At 34.9% G+C, this 15,211-nt stretch overlaps 1 protein-coding gene across 1 annotated transcript in view; it reads right to left on the reverse strand.

Moving 5' to 3' along the window:
* LOC131165500 (methionine--tRNA ligase, cytoplasmic) overlaps positions 1 to 15,211 on the reverse strand; it is a 40,559-nt gene that overhangs the window by 7,281 nt on the left and 18,067 nt on the right. The window contains exons 7-9 of the mRNA XM_058123379.1: positions 7,217 to 7,365; positions 6,895 to 6,985; positions 6,667 to 6,735 (exon numbers count right to left, since the gene is read on the reverse strand). Of these exons, the coding sequence (XP_057979362.1) occupies positions 6,667 to 6,735; positions 6,895 to 6,985; positions 7,217 to 7,365 (309 nt within the window). The remainder of the gene's footprint in view (positions 1 to 6,666; positions 6,736 to 6,894; positions 6,986 to 7,216; positions 7,366 to 15,211) is intronic.

Consider the following 15,211-nt stretch of genomic DNA (forward strand, 5'->3'; position numbering starts at 1 on the left):
CCTTGGATAATTTGAGAGTGACTCAAGGACATGAGAACATATATGTCTTTCACTATAATGAAAATAAAATCATTTTGAAGTCTGCTCTACCAACCAACCAATCAAGACAAAAAATCTACGGATTTGTTTGGTATCATTGATGTTTTTTGTTTTTTGTTTTTTATTTTTGTTTCTCCACAGTGAAAAAACAAATAATAAAAACGTGTTTGTTTCGATTGTCAGTTTTTTGTTTCTATTGCTGGTTTTCAACTATTTGCCAAAAAGCTAAAAAACAGATTTTATGGTGTTCAGTTGTTTTGGCAACTTGTTGCAAAAAAATTTAATATTCATAAATAGTTTTTTTGGATTAAATTATTCACTATACACTTTTAGATTAAATCAAAATTAAATGATCATATAAATTTAAATATAATTAAAATAAAATTATATATAAATTTCAAAAAAAAATAATAAAGCCAATTACAAAATACTTTTACTATTTTTCAATTGTCATGTCCAATAAAGTTTTTATTGTAAAGTAAATTTTGAAAGTAGAACAATTAAGTAAAATAATTATAATAAAATTTATTTTTACTATATTAATTTTTTAATGTGTATTATTTGTAATTTTATTATTTTAATCATATCTTTATAAATATTTTGATTTAAAGATGAAAATGTACATTTTTTTAATTAAGTTTTTAATTTGTATTAGTTTTATAAATGTTAATCAAATAGGTTGTTGGTTTCTAGTTTTTAGTTTCTGTTTTTGGCTTTGTGTTTTCGTTTTTGGCTTTCGCTTCTCTAATTTTTGAAAGTGATACCAAACAGTCCCTAAGAGTATTGATCATGTCAAAGTTACTCAATTTAAAGACGCTACAAGTAAGGCAATGAATATGTTTTAAGACATCCAAAGTCTTTCAAACATTCCTATTGTAGGGTTCGTCATCCCCAATGAGTTCATTGATGCTAATTCTCAAGTCAAGTCTATCATGGTTTCTTGTCTCATTCAGGCGCAGACTTTCAAAGAATCCAAGTTTGCTTCTTAATTCTGATCCTCCAACATTTCAAAATTCGAGACCGAATTTTTTCTAATTGGGGGAGAGTTGATGTAAGACAAGAAGTAAAACCTTTTTCAGGAAGATCCTTCTTGGAGAATACTTAAGAAGAATTAGATGGAGGATTTTTGGGTTTAGTTAGCAATTTATTATGTATGTTTAGTATTAACTAATATAGGATTATGTGTATTTGGGGATTGTTTATAATATTTTTTTAAAGTAGGGGTATGTTTGTGATGTAATGTAGCTTTCTCTGCTTAAGCGATCTCGGCCTCTCTCATGATTAATCCATTCAGAGTTATGAGAGAGAGAGAGAGAGACATGAGGAGAGCTGACTGAGTCCACTTTTTTAGCCAAGAAATGCAATGTTTGGAATTCAATATTTAAGCTTTGGATGGGCACGTGGCAATGGCCCTTTAATTCATGGGCAAATACCTACACAACCAGTTGACTTTAGACTCTCCAAATTATTTTTTAGAAGTTAAATTTAAAGTACCTGTTTTATTTTAATTATCCAATAAAATTCCTATTATTTTTAGTACGTATAATTTGTTTATATAATTTTTTAAATAAGAAACTAAATTTCCCAAAAGCTTACGTCTCGCCTCGCCTCGCCTAGCCTCGTCAAAGGTAAAACGCCTCGCCTTACGCATTCTCCTTTTAAAACATTAGTTCAAACTAAGCAAGTTTGGTCAAATCATCAATAATACTAAGGGCTAGGGGGGTTATTGGGATCTTGAGCCATAGTCTCCATTTCTTCATTTACCTAGAAACCCTGGCCTACGTTTCATCTCGTGCCATGAAAAGTCCACCTTGAGGGTGAAAGGACGATACCAATGCTCAATTAAGTCATAAATCATGCATGTTGAATTACGAGTGGGATTCAATTCACAAATCATAAGCAGGAAGAAGGATCATCAATATTACAGCCTCAAAGTGACCAAACGAACCCAAAACTTGAAAACCCAAAAAAGAGCAAACTCTAGAGCCAAGCCAACATTAGGCAAAAACTAGCAATGGCATCTGAAAGGAAATAGGCAAAAAAATAATAAATAAATAAAATAATAAATAAAAAAATATAAAAATGGAAAAAATAATAAATAAAAAAATAAAAAGGGGAGAAGATTGAGAAGGCAAAAGGAAGACTACAGAAACACATGCCGAAGAGATTGGAGCTCAAGAGGTGATTCTGTGGCAAGAGCAAGTGCAATCATAAGTACAAGTCATCTCAATTGTCCGTCGCATAATCTCAAAACTTTGTAACAGGTTTGTCACAAGTTACAAATACTCCTTGTTTCGAAAAAACTGTTCATATTTTGCATTAAAAAAAATGGGCGTTACAAGGAAGAACCACTGGTAAAGGGAGACTGCCAAGTAAAAGGGAGATTGGACCGAATCCTAGAAGATGAATGAATAAAAGCAGACGCAGCAATATCTTGGACCCATGCCACAACAAATCAGGGGTGGACTCAGGGGAGCTCATTCAAGCACTATATCCGCACCCTATCATCCACATCAATAGGAATATGCTCAGCTTTCATATCATGTAATCAGCATAACATGGGCATAATCTGCATTTATACTTTGCATCTTGCGCAAACTTTGCAGTGTAACCAGCTAAATACGTACTAAGAGATCCCTTTCTCTTTGCTAACTCAAGATACTCCCGTATAAATGTATAATTGACTCGGTGCTTACCAAGTGGTCTCATATACCTTTTTGCATCTAACAAATTTCTTAATAGTCATTAGTCACCCAATTGGTACAATTTTCTCAACTCACAGGTGGTCCCCCTTAAGATGATATTCAATCGGAATCAAGGCATGTGCCCGTCCTTGAACCCCACCAAAGCTCACCCAAACATTCCGTACAACTTGAGCTCCATCTTGTGCTCACTGGTACCAATTGGCTAAATTGCTCCATAGCCAAAATAGTGGTCTTTATCTTTATATGTCTCATACCTCATGAGTGCTGGGGAGAATGCATCCTTAGTACTCATGGCAAAAAACATATTAAGAGAGTCAGCTGTTGACACCCTATTTTTTCAGGGGTCAATTTATCTATAATTGGGACTAGCTAAGGGATAGAAGAGCAATTCAAGAGTCGATAGGAGCTCAAAAACAATTAATTGAAGTTCATTCCTTTCTCCTTGCATTAAAGTGCGCAAATCTTGCATCCAAGATAATTCAGGACCTTAATTTTGTAACTGGATGCCCTTTTAACGAAGAAAAGAGGCTTATCCTCATTTTATTTGAAAATTAGACAAGGATAGGAAAAAAAAAAGGATGGGGGGGGAACATCTCCTTTGGACATGAAAGTAAGTTTTTTTTTAGATAAGGGGTATTTTTGGACGAGGAAAAGAAAGGAAGTCCCAACTTTGCTCTATTTAAAGGGACCTAGATTTCAAAGCAAGGGACGCAAACAAGAGGGAGAAGGCATACATTCCCTCCCAAAGAGAGAGAGAGAGGAAGCAAGAGAAGAACGCAAGAAGAAGGAAGCAACAAAAGGAAAACCTAAAACCCTTGAACTGAAAGATCCAAAAATAAGAGCTTGAAAATTCAAACTAGGAGAAAAGAAGATCATTTAAAGTTGGAGAGAACAAAAACTACAAGAAGATTAAGGTAGATTTCATCCCCTAACTCTTCTTTGTAAGATTAAAGATACATGATTTATAGTGTATCAAACTTCTCTTGTTTGCATGTCAAAAATCGGATTTTTTTTATATGTTCCTTAACACAAGTTCAAGCTGTATTTTTTCTGCAAAAAACTATATTAAATGTATACTATTTAGAGTTTTATTGCACATGTTTGATTATTGGAGCATGCTTGAAGGTCTTTGATGAATTTACTTACATTTAGCATAAAAATCAAAGGTAAAGCTTAGGTTTTTGGGTTATATCTGTGTTTAAAATCTGGAAAAAGGCTCAAAATAGCCAGAATTCGCAGAGAAAACCCATAAAAGAAGCTTGTCGGAGCTTCACCAGCATGGAAAAAAAGAGAGAAGGTTCGAAAAAGAACCAATTTTCACAAGCATGATCTCATAAAGAGGCCCAAGAGAAGTAAAAGGAGATCCTAGGAGTCAAAACCAGCTGAAAGACACACAAAACAGATGCTGGAACACGTCAAACAGTCACCAGCGCCATTATCACTGGCGATGCAAGGTTGAAGAATATCAGTCATGAAAGGCTGATTTTCGGGGAGTTTGGAGCATCGGAATAGGTTTTGGAGGCTGAGAGGAGTCAAGCGGTGGCTGTAGGACGTCATTTCGACGTCAGAATCAGCAGAAAGAAGCCCAAGAAGTTGGCAGCACCGTTAGGGCTCCGGCAACTCACCAGAACCTGGTTAGAGAAGACAACCAGCGAAGTGCAGGCCCTTGCGCGCGTCACGTGAGCCGCTCGTGCTCATTTAAATTGGTCCCGACCTATTGACTGGTCAGTTTTTTTTTTTTTTTTTTTTTATCTATTTAAAAATCAATTGTTTATTTAAAAATCAAGGGAAATTGTTTTAAATTTCAAAAACTAACCAAAAAATAGGAGGCAGACCAGAAAAAACTCTTCTTCCTTTTAAAAATATTTTCCTAATTTAATTATTTTATTTATTATCTGTTTTTTATTTTCCTTTAAATAGATTGTCTCCAATTTAAAAATAATTCCTTTTGTTTTTTATCAACTTTATATTAGGAAAATTCAGGAAAGCCTTTTACAAACTTTAGGAATATTTATATTAACTTCTAAACATCTTAGGTATTTTATATTGATTTTTCTCGTAACATCTTCTGTTTTTAACCTATATAAATTTGTAAAAATTAAACAAAATTATGAAGAATTCCAAAAAATTTAGAGGTGTTTCCACTCTGTTTTTTAGGATTTCCCAAGTGTTTTGAGTAGTTTTTTTGTTTTAATTTGAGTATAAGAACTTGAAAAATGCAAAATCCCAAGCCCGGGGATATTCTGATTCCTTGTTTCACGCACTATTGTCAATATATGATAGCATGAATGCTCCTTTGAAGCATGTGTTGATTGAGGAGGTATGCATAGGTTCAATAATGTATATAGATGTTGTATCGTGATATGGTTTACTTTGCAGTGAGATGACTTTGATTTATTATTTGATATGAGCATGTAGTGAGCATTTTGAAAACCCTAAAATTATTAATCAATCCAATGATGGATCCCCAAAGAACATGTTGTTCTTTGTAAGGTTCTTGAAGTGAAGGAAGCCTTACAACCCTAACGAGTTGCAAGGTGGAACAATATTTAATGGCATGACAAATAAACTCACTAAACACCCCTCTTCGATTATAGCATTGTATCATGTCATATGAATGTGATTCTGTATATTTAGTATCAATTTAAGATTGAACATGATGACGTGTGTTGTATGATCCACGTGATGAAACCATATTGCCAATGTCATAAAACTTAATTAATGAATCTGACAACGGATCCTCAAGAAACATGTTGTTGTTCTTCGTGCATTCTAAAGGTGAAGGAAGCCTCACAACACTGATAGGTTGCCCTATGATTTTGAGGTGAAACAATACTTAAAGGAAATGTAATCTAATTAAACGAAGATTCAAAGACCACCTAGATTAGTGTTTGAACAATCGAGCTTATCATGGTACCATTCGAAAGGATTGGTGTGCAGGGGTGCCTAATACCTTCTCTTCACATAGCTGAACTCCCAAACACAGCTCTGGAATGTAGACTAGAGACTATTGGTTTCTTGGACCCTAGGATTAACTAGAGACCAATTAATCAGTAGTAGTAAGATGAACTTAACTATACCTAGATAAAAATGATTAGTGCCAACTCCGTGAACCTTAAAGCACAAGATAAAAGACAATTAAACTCATTCTTTGGATAGCCACCCCTGTCGAGGCGTCAGATCCCAATCTGCATGTGTTGAAAAACACATCATCTTTTCCCTATAAAGATACGTGCATTATATTCCAACCAAATTCCTCACAACACATAAACAGCACATTTCCACAAACCCGAGCTCTCTCTACTCATACCAAATCCTCCTATAAAGGAAACAGCCAACAAATCCTCCATTGACATAGAACAGACCTAGCTCTCTTCAAAATAAACCAAACAATCCTTCCAAACCCTCCAAGTGAAAAAACAATGCAAAAAGATGAGAAGCTGATTCTAAACTCAGCATCTCTAGCTTCTTTTTTCCTAAAACAACACAAAGTGCAGCATATATGCGATAAATCTGAGGATTTTACACATGAGTTAAATATGCAATTTTAAACACTAAAACTCAATTTCATTTTCCTAAAAATATTTCAACAGGCCTCACATGTACCAAAAAATTGCTCCCATTATCCCTTTTTTTCCATAACCACCCATGTACAAGTAGTTCAATGCTGATCTCCCTCAACTCTTCTTCATCTCTATCTTCATCCACATGCAATTATGTTATGCACCACCTATAGTTTTTATAAAATTATCTAATCTTTGCTAGAGTGGTGAATTATACTCTTAAATATTAAAATTTGACTTGAAATTGATGCACAAAATGATATAGCAGAAGGCTGCAAATAACATAAAATGTATCATTATTCAATCCATTCAACAAATAAATGCAAAAATTGATGAAATGATAAAGGAAAAGAAAATACCAGTCCCTCCGACATCACATCTCTTAGCTTTCCAGGTTTTACATTTGTAATTAGGACAACACGGCGATTCTGCAAAGACGAGTGTCAAAAAGATATTTTAGCAGGTACCACTGTAGGGTAAAATTAAACCGATATTTTCAATGCATCTAAGATTTGTAAAAACTAAATGGGACCCTGAAAAGGAAAAATGAGTAAAATATGTTCATACTAACACAGTGGTATTCATACCATCAACTCAACTGGATTACAATACTTTGCTAGACCACTGACCACCTGCCGCAATTTAGCATCCCCGATGTCTATCTCCTCAACCAATAAACTGCATCGTAGAACAAAGTAAACAAAAAATCACCTAGCACTGCAAGTCTCATGCTGAATAGATCTGTATCCTCCATCTTGGTAAAATTCATACAGATCAAAAAACTGCCCTGAAGCAATTTCAATGAATTGCCATTTTCCGCCCACGTCCCCCGGGGGGGTGGGGGGTTGAGGGAGCGAGGGTGGTGGGGTCCCCTTGGAGGAAGAGCAAGAGAAAAGATTGTGAACAGACCTATCAGCAGATGGATGCTTCCATGCTTTGCGTATTAGCCCAACCTGTATATTAAGCAAACTGATGCTAACTTCCTTGTCTTTCTCAACTGCTTCCTTATCAGGTAATTTCTTCTTCTCGGCAGTTTCACCATCTCCAACTGCCTTTTTCTGAATGTTCTCAAAGATAAAATATTTAGAACTCAAGAAACTGAGTATCATTTTTTGAACTTTCAACCATTGAATTAAACTCACCAACACTTTCACAGGAGTTGGATACAGGATACTTAAACAAAGCAGTAGCATTGTTTTATTTGACAATTAATATTCAAAAACTGCAAATTTTTTTTCAGACATAAATTTCAGGTGACACAAATTTTATATTAGATTCTACTTTGACTTGAAATTGGAAATTTAACATTCTGTCCTCTTGTAAAACCCACAGCAATGGACAAGCTCAAAAGGCATATTTACATTCCTGACACAAGCATAATAGTGACTCAGTGAGTGCCTTACAATTAATATGGTAAGCCGCCAAAATTTGGTTAGCCATATTACAAGCCATGAAGTTCCCACTAGCAGTACAGAAAAATAAAAGAGAATGTATTTATTATTGTAGTGATTTTGAATCTAAAATTCCCAACGTCCATTTGATGTCTCAATTCCACATGTGTGCACACCCATTTTTGTCCAAGCTAACTCACGACTCCAATTTCCTGACTCTGAGGGACTAATCCACCTTCGTTTGTCTCAGGGGGCAAACCCAGTCAATTTTGACAGTTTAGAATTTAGATGAACCAGGACTAGGGCATGTCTAGGTTTCATCCCCCTGCAAGATGATGCAAAGTCTACTGCTATTAAGGTCGGGAGAGAAGATCGTGGGAAGATTTAATTTTATGGCCTGCAATAAGGAGAACAGATTTAGAGAATTTATAGTACAGAAAGAAGATCTTGGGAGTTAATGCAACATGGCATATTTACGGCTAAGGGGCTATCGGTGGAAAGGGAAAAACACCTTTGGGGAAGATTGGGAACACATCAAAGAGAGGCATAGGTTCAAGGATAGCAAAATACCTACCAGGATACATGCTTAGGGAAAGAGGTCTATTTCTTTACCTCATCATCATGCTCCTGTGATTCAGTTAGCACACATAAACCTAGAGGCATCCATGAAAATCAAGACCATTCATCAAATTATAGCCATCATCACTCACGTACACAGCATCATGCATGACCATCTTGACATGAGACTTCTATCCCTACCCTATCTCCATCTCCCTCTTCCTCAACTTCTTTTTGGGGGGAGAGAGAGAGAGAGAGATCTTTGGAGTCTCTATGATTCCCAGCCAACTCCAATGACAGCTCATTTAGCTACGATGGTGGCTTGGCACATGACAACACCGTAAAAAAAATAGGGAGTCATGACTTTATTTTTCTTAAGAAAGAAGGGGGAAAATAAAGAAAAAACCAAAGAGAGAGTTAGGGCTTGGGAGTTCGTTTGTGCGTAAAGGTAGTCAAACAACCATCTAGATGATGGTTGTCCTCCAAACAACCCTATCGACACCCATTCATGGAATGGTTACCACGCTTATGTGTGTGCATGTGTATGCTTCCTGTTTAAATAGAAAAAAAAAAAAACCCGACAACATTCCGTGACATCTATACAAGGGACTGAACCCCAAGAAGGCCCCATTACACATCCTTTATTTCGAAAACTGCTTTAGGATCCACTTTATTGAAAAAAAAAGAGTTTTTTTTTTGGACTGAACCTACCCCTTTCGGGGTAGGCTGCCTTACCTGAGACAAGGGATCAAGTCGACGTAGTTCAGAAAATTTTGGTTTGATTTTTTTTTTAAAATGAATTTCCCGTGAAAGAGTTGATGTATTAGAGAGAGAGAGAGAGAGAGAGAAGCGGGAGATTTCGATTTTATCTAAAACACAAAAAGGAATCCAAGACTTTTGAATTGGGGTGGCTGCCCCCCAAAAATGGGTTTTGGAACACTAGGAGATAGTGCCCAAATTTGAAAAGAAAGATAACCTCGTTTTGGGAAACAAAATAGTACAAGAAAATCCAATTTAAGAAAATTCAAAAATATTTCGGCATGAACTCGAGTTTTGAAATAAGGGGGCCGAAATCTGTTTTTTCAATGCGAGATAGGGAAGCAAAACAAACAATGATTTTGAAAGAGGGTTTGTGGGGCCCATGTGGGAAAACTAATCCCGCGAGGGTCCCATTACTTCCGTTAAAGCTATTTTTTATAAAAGCCGATCTCTATTTTTACAATTTGATCAGAAGGAAAACAAGTTTTGGACCTTTAAAGAAAGGCTTTCGTGGAGTCCATGCGAGGAAATTAATCCCATAGGGGTCCCATTACTTCCTTAGAAGCAATTTTTTATAAAAATCAGTTTTCAATTTTTTGCAATTTGAGGAAGAAGGAGAAAAAGGAACTTTGATTTTAAAAGGAAGCTTTCGTGGGGCCCATGTAGGGAAATTAATCCCACAGGAGCCCCATTTCTTACTAAGAAGTAATAACCAAATTTGAACCCAGTCATCTCAACTTCAAAATCTACATGCTAATATACAACAATGAGGTTCTTCATGAAATGATGCTACTTGATTTTACATGAAAGGAAGGCATTCGATTTTCAAAAATGTAAATTTCACTAATTATGCAAAAACTACATAAAATGATAATTACATGACTCTCATGAAAGTAAGATACACAAATCTTTCCAAAAATGCAATCTACCTAGAGATTACATACAAAATTACATGTGAGGATGATAATAATACATGAATTTCATGAAGGGAAAGGGGATGCAAGGATTCATGTGAAGATAATATTCTACATAAAATAATAACTTCATGGAAAAAAATGCACCATTTTCTAAAATGCAAATTGCATGCACATTATATAATAAATTACATACAAAAATGATTGTATTTTTCATAAAGTGATAATCATATAGGTTTCATGAAAAGGGTATGCAAAAGTCCATGTGATGATGGGATTCTCTACATGCAATAATAACTATGAAAAAAAAAAATACACCCTTAAAATGCAAATCACATGCAAACTATATGAAAAGAAACAATTCTTTTCTACAAAATGTTGATTACATGAATTTCATGAAGAAATAAATGCAAATTTTTCAAATTATAAATCACATGCGGAATTTATGCAAAAATGACATTTTTCTCATAAGATAACCATTCCATGAAAAAAAAAATGATATTTCATGCAAAAAGGAAATAATATGGGAGAGTGAAGAAAAATTATGCCTATTGGAGGTGAGTTGAACTGCCGGATAAGCCTAGAGAGGGAGAGAAAGAGAGAGGAAGGGGGGGGGGGGAGAGTGGATGTATGTGTAAGTGAGAGAGAGTAAATCTGGGAGAGATAGCTCCGTCTTCTCGTTTTTGCAACCCTCAGATAGGGTTTTATAGAGCAAAAAAGAGAGGGGCAAGTAGGAGAGAAGGTGGGGAAGAAAGGAGGGAAAGGAGGAGGGGGAAGAAGGCTCTTTTTTTTCTGTTTCTTGGAGGTTTTTTAGGATTTTAGGGCAGTTGGAAGATCATGGGCCAGCCAGAATAGGTGGTAGGAGGTTGGGGAGGGTAAAAAAGTTTGCAGAATTTTTTGCCAAAAAAATGGAGAAAATCAGGCTAAAATCTTTCCAAAATGGGGCCCTAGAGGTTGAAGTGAAGACAGCCCCCCAGGCAAAACAGCATCATTTTGGAGTTTCTTTATTTTTCATATATTTTTAATTTTTTTTAATAAAAAAATGACATTGTTTCAATTAAAACGAGAAGGCAGACACACTGTTGTTTTGTCAAAAACACCACAACATCAAAATGGTACTGTTTTGTGCATGTGGGCAGCCATGTGCACGGCTGACTTGACACATTGACCAGTCAACGTGTAAACGGCGTCATTTTGGCTAGGTGCATGTCGGCCACATGCGCTAGCGCGTGCGGCCACACGCCTTCTTTTTTCTGATTTTTTTATTTTTAAAATATTATTTTAAATACTTTTAAATTTTATTTTTGAAAAAAACTTAACTCACCAAAGAGGGAAAAAATACCAACGGAGTCCAGAAAAAATAATTAAAAAATCTAGAAAAATCCAGGAGAGGAAGAAAAATCCCCAAAAAAAAAAAGTGAAAACGGGTTTTCTCATTTTTTGTGCTAAAAATTCGAAATCTACCCAGATTACTTCTAACTCTTTCAAATCGTTCCAAACAACCCAAAACGATCAAAATTGGTAAAAAAGAAATAGAAATGCCCAAAAAGGGCATGTAGATTTTCTCAATTTTCATGCCAGAAACCCAAAATCTGACCAAGTTATTTTTAACCTTTTTGAATCATTTCGAAGCATCCGAAACCGTCAAAATTGGTAAAAAACGAAGCAGAAATGCCCGAAATGGGCAAGGTGATCTTCTCAATTTTTGTCGAAAACCTAAAATCTGGCAAGGTTGCTCCTACCCCTTCTAGACCATTCCGTATCACTCAAAACAGTCAAAAAGGAGCAGAAATGCTTGAAACAAACAGAGAAATTTTCTCAATTTTCATGCCGGAAACCCAAAATCTGCTCAAGTTGCTCCTAACACTTTCAGACCATTCTGAATCACTTAGAACAGTCAAAATTGGTCAAAAGGCGCAAAAATGCCCTTAATGGGCTAGGATATTTCCTCGATTTTCGTGTCAAAAACCTAAAAATCTACCCAAGTTGCTCCTAACTCTTTCGTACCATTCCAAATCACCAGGAACAGTCAAAATTGATCAAAAGTGAGCAAAAATGCCCGAAATGGGCAGGGGGAATAGGGTTATGTGGATGCCGGTAACTCGGTTTTGACAGCCAAGTCAAGAACACACTAGCATGGCACCAATCACCAGCATACAGGTAGGGCTGTGCAAATTTCAGAAATAACCGACCGAGCAGCCCCCTCTCGGTCCAAGTGGTTCGGTTCTAAACTAACGTTTGGTTCAGTTCAGTGGGAGAGTCATAACCGAACAAGGCTTGATTCAATTTTCAGTGTGACATTTATAGGTTCAATTCTGAACGAAAATCAAATTTAACTACATTAAATAATAATATATATATAACAAAAAATTACCCAAAGTCCTAAACCCAACCCTTCGCTCGGCAAAAAATTAGAATTCAACTTCGAGGCTCCGACTTCCCCTTCAACCCTTCCCCTTCGACTTCAAGTGCTGCACTGCCGCCTGCCAGCCCTGCCAAATGCCGCCTACTAGTTTAGGGACAAGCATTAAACATGAAAGAAAGAATAGCTTTTAAATATAAATCAGTTTTTATTTTGATTTTGGTTCGGATTGGTCAGTTTATTTGGTTTATAGGGAATTCAGTTTATGAAAATATTCAGTTTTTTTTTTTTAATTTCAGTTTTATCGCTCATTTCAGCTTCAAGGGTTTTAGCCGAACCGAAGTACTTCAATTCAGTTCGATTGCCTTTGCTAATTCGGTTTGGTTCGGTTCAGAAACTCCTGGCCACTGAACCAAAAAAAAAATCAATTTTCCCTTTTTTTGTCACCGAACCGACCTATTGCAGAGTCCTACATATAGATCTTTGCAGCTAGAGCAAATTATACAACACTGACAGCTCCAATTGATCACCAGTTAGCTAAACAAATGGAGGCTCGAGCAGAGGACAGCAGAGGTGAGGCATTGGTGACTGGCTGGAGCAACAGCTGCTCCTCCCACAACAGTGTCTAGGCTGCGACAGGATACAGCCACCCCCGCCCCCACCCCCAACCACAGAGTTGCACATAAGTAGCAAATCAGGTTGACCCAAGAGTGGACCTGACCTGGCCTAACTAATTTTATTATTTTACTTTTCTTTTCTTCATTTAAAAATCATTGAAAATATCACAAATACATGAATAAGAGTTCTTTGTCTTTGAGTGCAATTTTCGGCTTATTATTTTATTTATTTTTATTTTCATAATTGTGATTATTATGATTATTGTTTATTCATTGATCATATATATAAAGTTTTAGTTAAAATTGGGAAAATGGAAAACCAGAAAAGAAAAGAAATTTTTTTTTTGCAGCAATCACGAGTATGGTTGTTGTTATTATTACCATTACTACTATTATTATTATCCCACTTAAATACCCAAAAAAAATCAAAAAGGGAAAAAACAGAAATCAAAATATATATATATATATATATATATATATATATATATATATATTTCTATGGCTGCAGGATTACTGTGGCTATTATTTTTATTGTTATTATTAGTATTATTATTACTATTGTTATCATTGATTCATCATTTTCGATTATTATTTAGTATGTTATTTTAAGTCTGTTCTTTTATTTAAAATATCAGAAAGATAAAAATTTTGAAAAAAAAAAATTAGAAAGTACATAAATACAAGCTTTTTGGAAATTGTAGGATTATTTTCATTGGTTTTAGGCTATTAGCATAGTTGTCAAAATGAGATTCGAATCATAAATCGAAATTCCAATTTTGGGAATCGAGAATCAAATCGAATCATTAGATTTGGAAAATTTTCCAAAACCAATTTTAAATGGCAAGCATATATTGATATATAATCAACAAGCAAAATAATAAAATACATTTCAATTTTGATAATAAAAATAATCATATTTCATGTGTATACTTTCCATAAACAAATGAAAAGTAAGAGGATGAGTAAGGAAATATTAATAAAATAGTGAAATTTTCTTGTTTAGGGGAAGGAATCAAGAAAAAATAATTAAAAAAATTGAACTTTTGGTGTTTATCAACAATTAATAAAAAATAATATTTCATGCATATTCTTTCTCAGATTAAAAAGAAAAAGTAATTTAACTAAAAATGATAATAATTGAACAAACTACTAGAAGAACTAACTTTTGAATCTTAACAACACAATGAAACATGAGTACTACCACCTTAGCCGGTGAGTGCTCTGCCCCTTCATCACAATGGTAGAGCACTATACTCCTTTTAGAGCAAAGAATGGTTTTGTGAAGGTAACATAAGACCCAAAGTTCTATTTTCTCCTCTTTTTAAACATTAAAATGATGTAAACGAGGAATGGAAGGTAATCATGTAAAAATAAAAGCAATAAAAAGGAAAGAAATGTTGCTTTGGGGCTTTCAAACTAGTTGGGTTTGTCAAGATATGCTAGGTCCAGAATTGCGAGAATCAATAGATTTAGATCAATTCGATAGATTCACAAGGAGAATCGATTGATTTGACAACAATTCAGTTGATTTTAGATTCTCTAATAAGTTTTGAATAGATTTGGTGAGGAATTGATATGAATCGTATGAATCAAATCATGAATCGTAAGATTCTAACAAGTATGCGTATTAGTATTATCATTATAATTACCTGCATTTTGCTTATTTGTGTTTCTGAAAATTCCAAAAAAAAATTATAAAAACTAAAGAGTTTATTTCTAGGAATTCTAAAAATTATTACTTTATCTTTGCACGTTTAAATTTAAAAATTGCTAACAATCACCAAAAATGGAAAATTGAAAAATAAAAATGGTTCCATTTTACATAATTTATTTCTTTTTAGAGAATTTGACTTATAGGTCTTAAAATTTTAATTTACTACCATTCTAGGTATTGCCAACAAAAAGCGCAGGACCAACCTTCTCTAAATATGCCAAAAAAGAAGGCCTTCAAACACCCAGGATGTATTCTAGGGAATCATCCCAATGCTTAAGTCAAGGGAAAGAGATTACAAATGAGGAAACAATAGTAGAAATGAGAGTACGTTTCTTTGTACAAGACTTCTTTCATGAGTGAGACTCCTTGAGCTTTAATGCCCTTAGGGTTAAATGCCTTACAACTTTCATGTGAGGTTTACAAAACCTTTCCTAGCCCCTATTAGTTCATTTGAGGTTGAATAATTCCCCTTTACTCCCCACAAGTAGTCCTAGAGTCCCCTCATTAACGAGCTGATTCATTGTGTTCATGGTTATATTTTTGTCCTGTCAAATGCCCCCCCAACTCCTAAATATGAAAGAAAATCTTT

This window comes from Malania oleifera, chromosome 10, assembly GCF_029873635.1.
Source record: "Malania oleifera isolate guangnan ecotype guangnan chromosome 10, ASM2987363v1, whole genome shotgun sequence".
NCBI classification, from domain to species: domain Eukaryota; kingdom Viridiplantae; phylum Streptophyta; class Magnoliopsida; order Santalales; family Ximeniaceae; genus Malania; species Malania oleifera.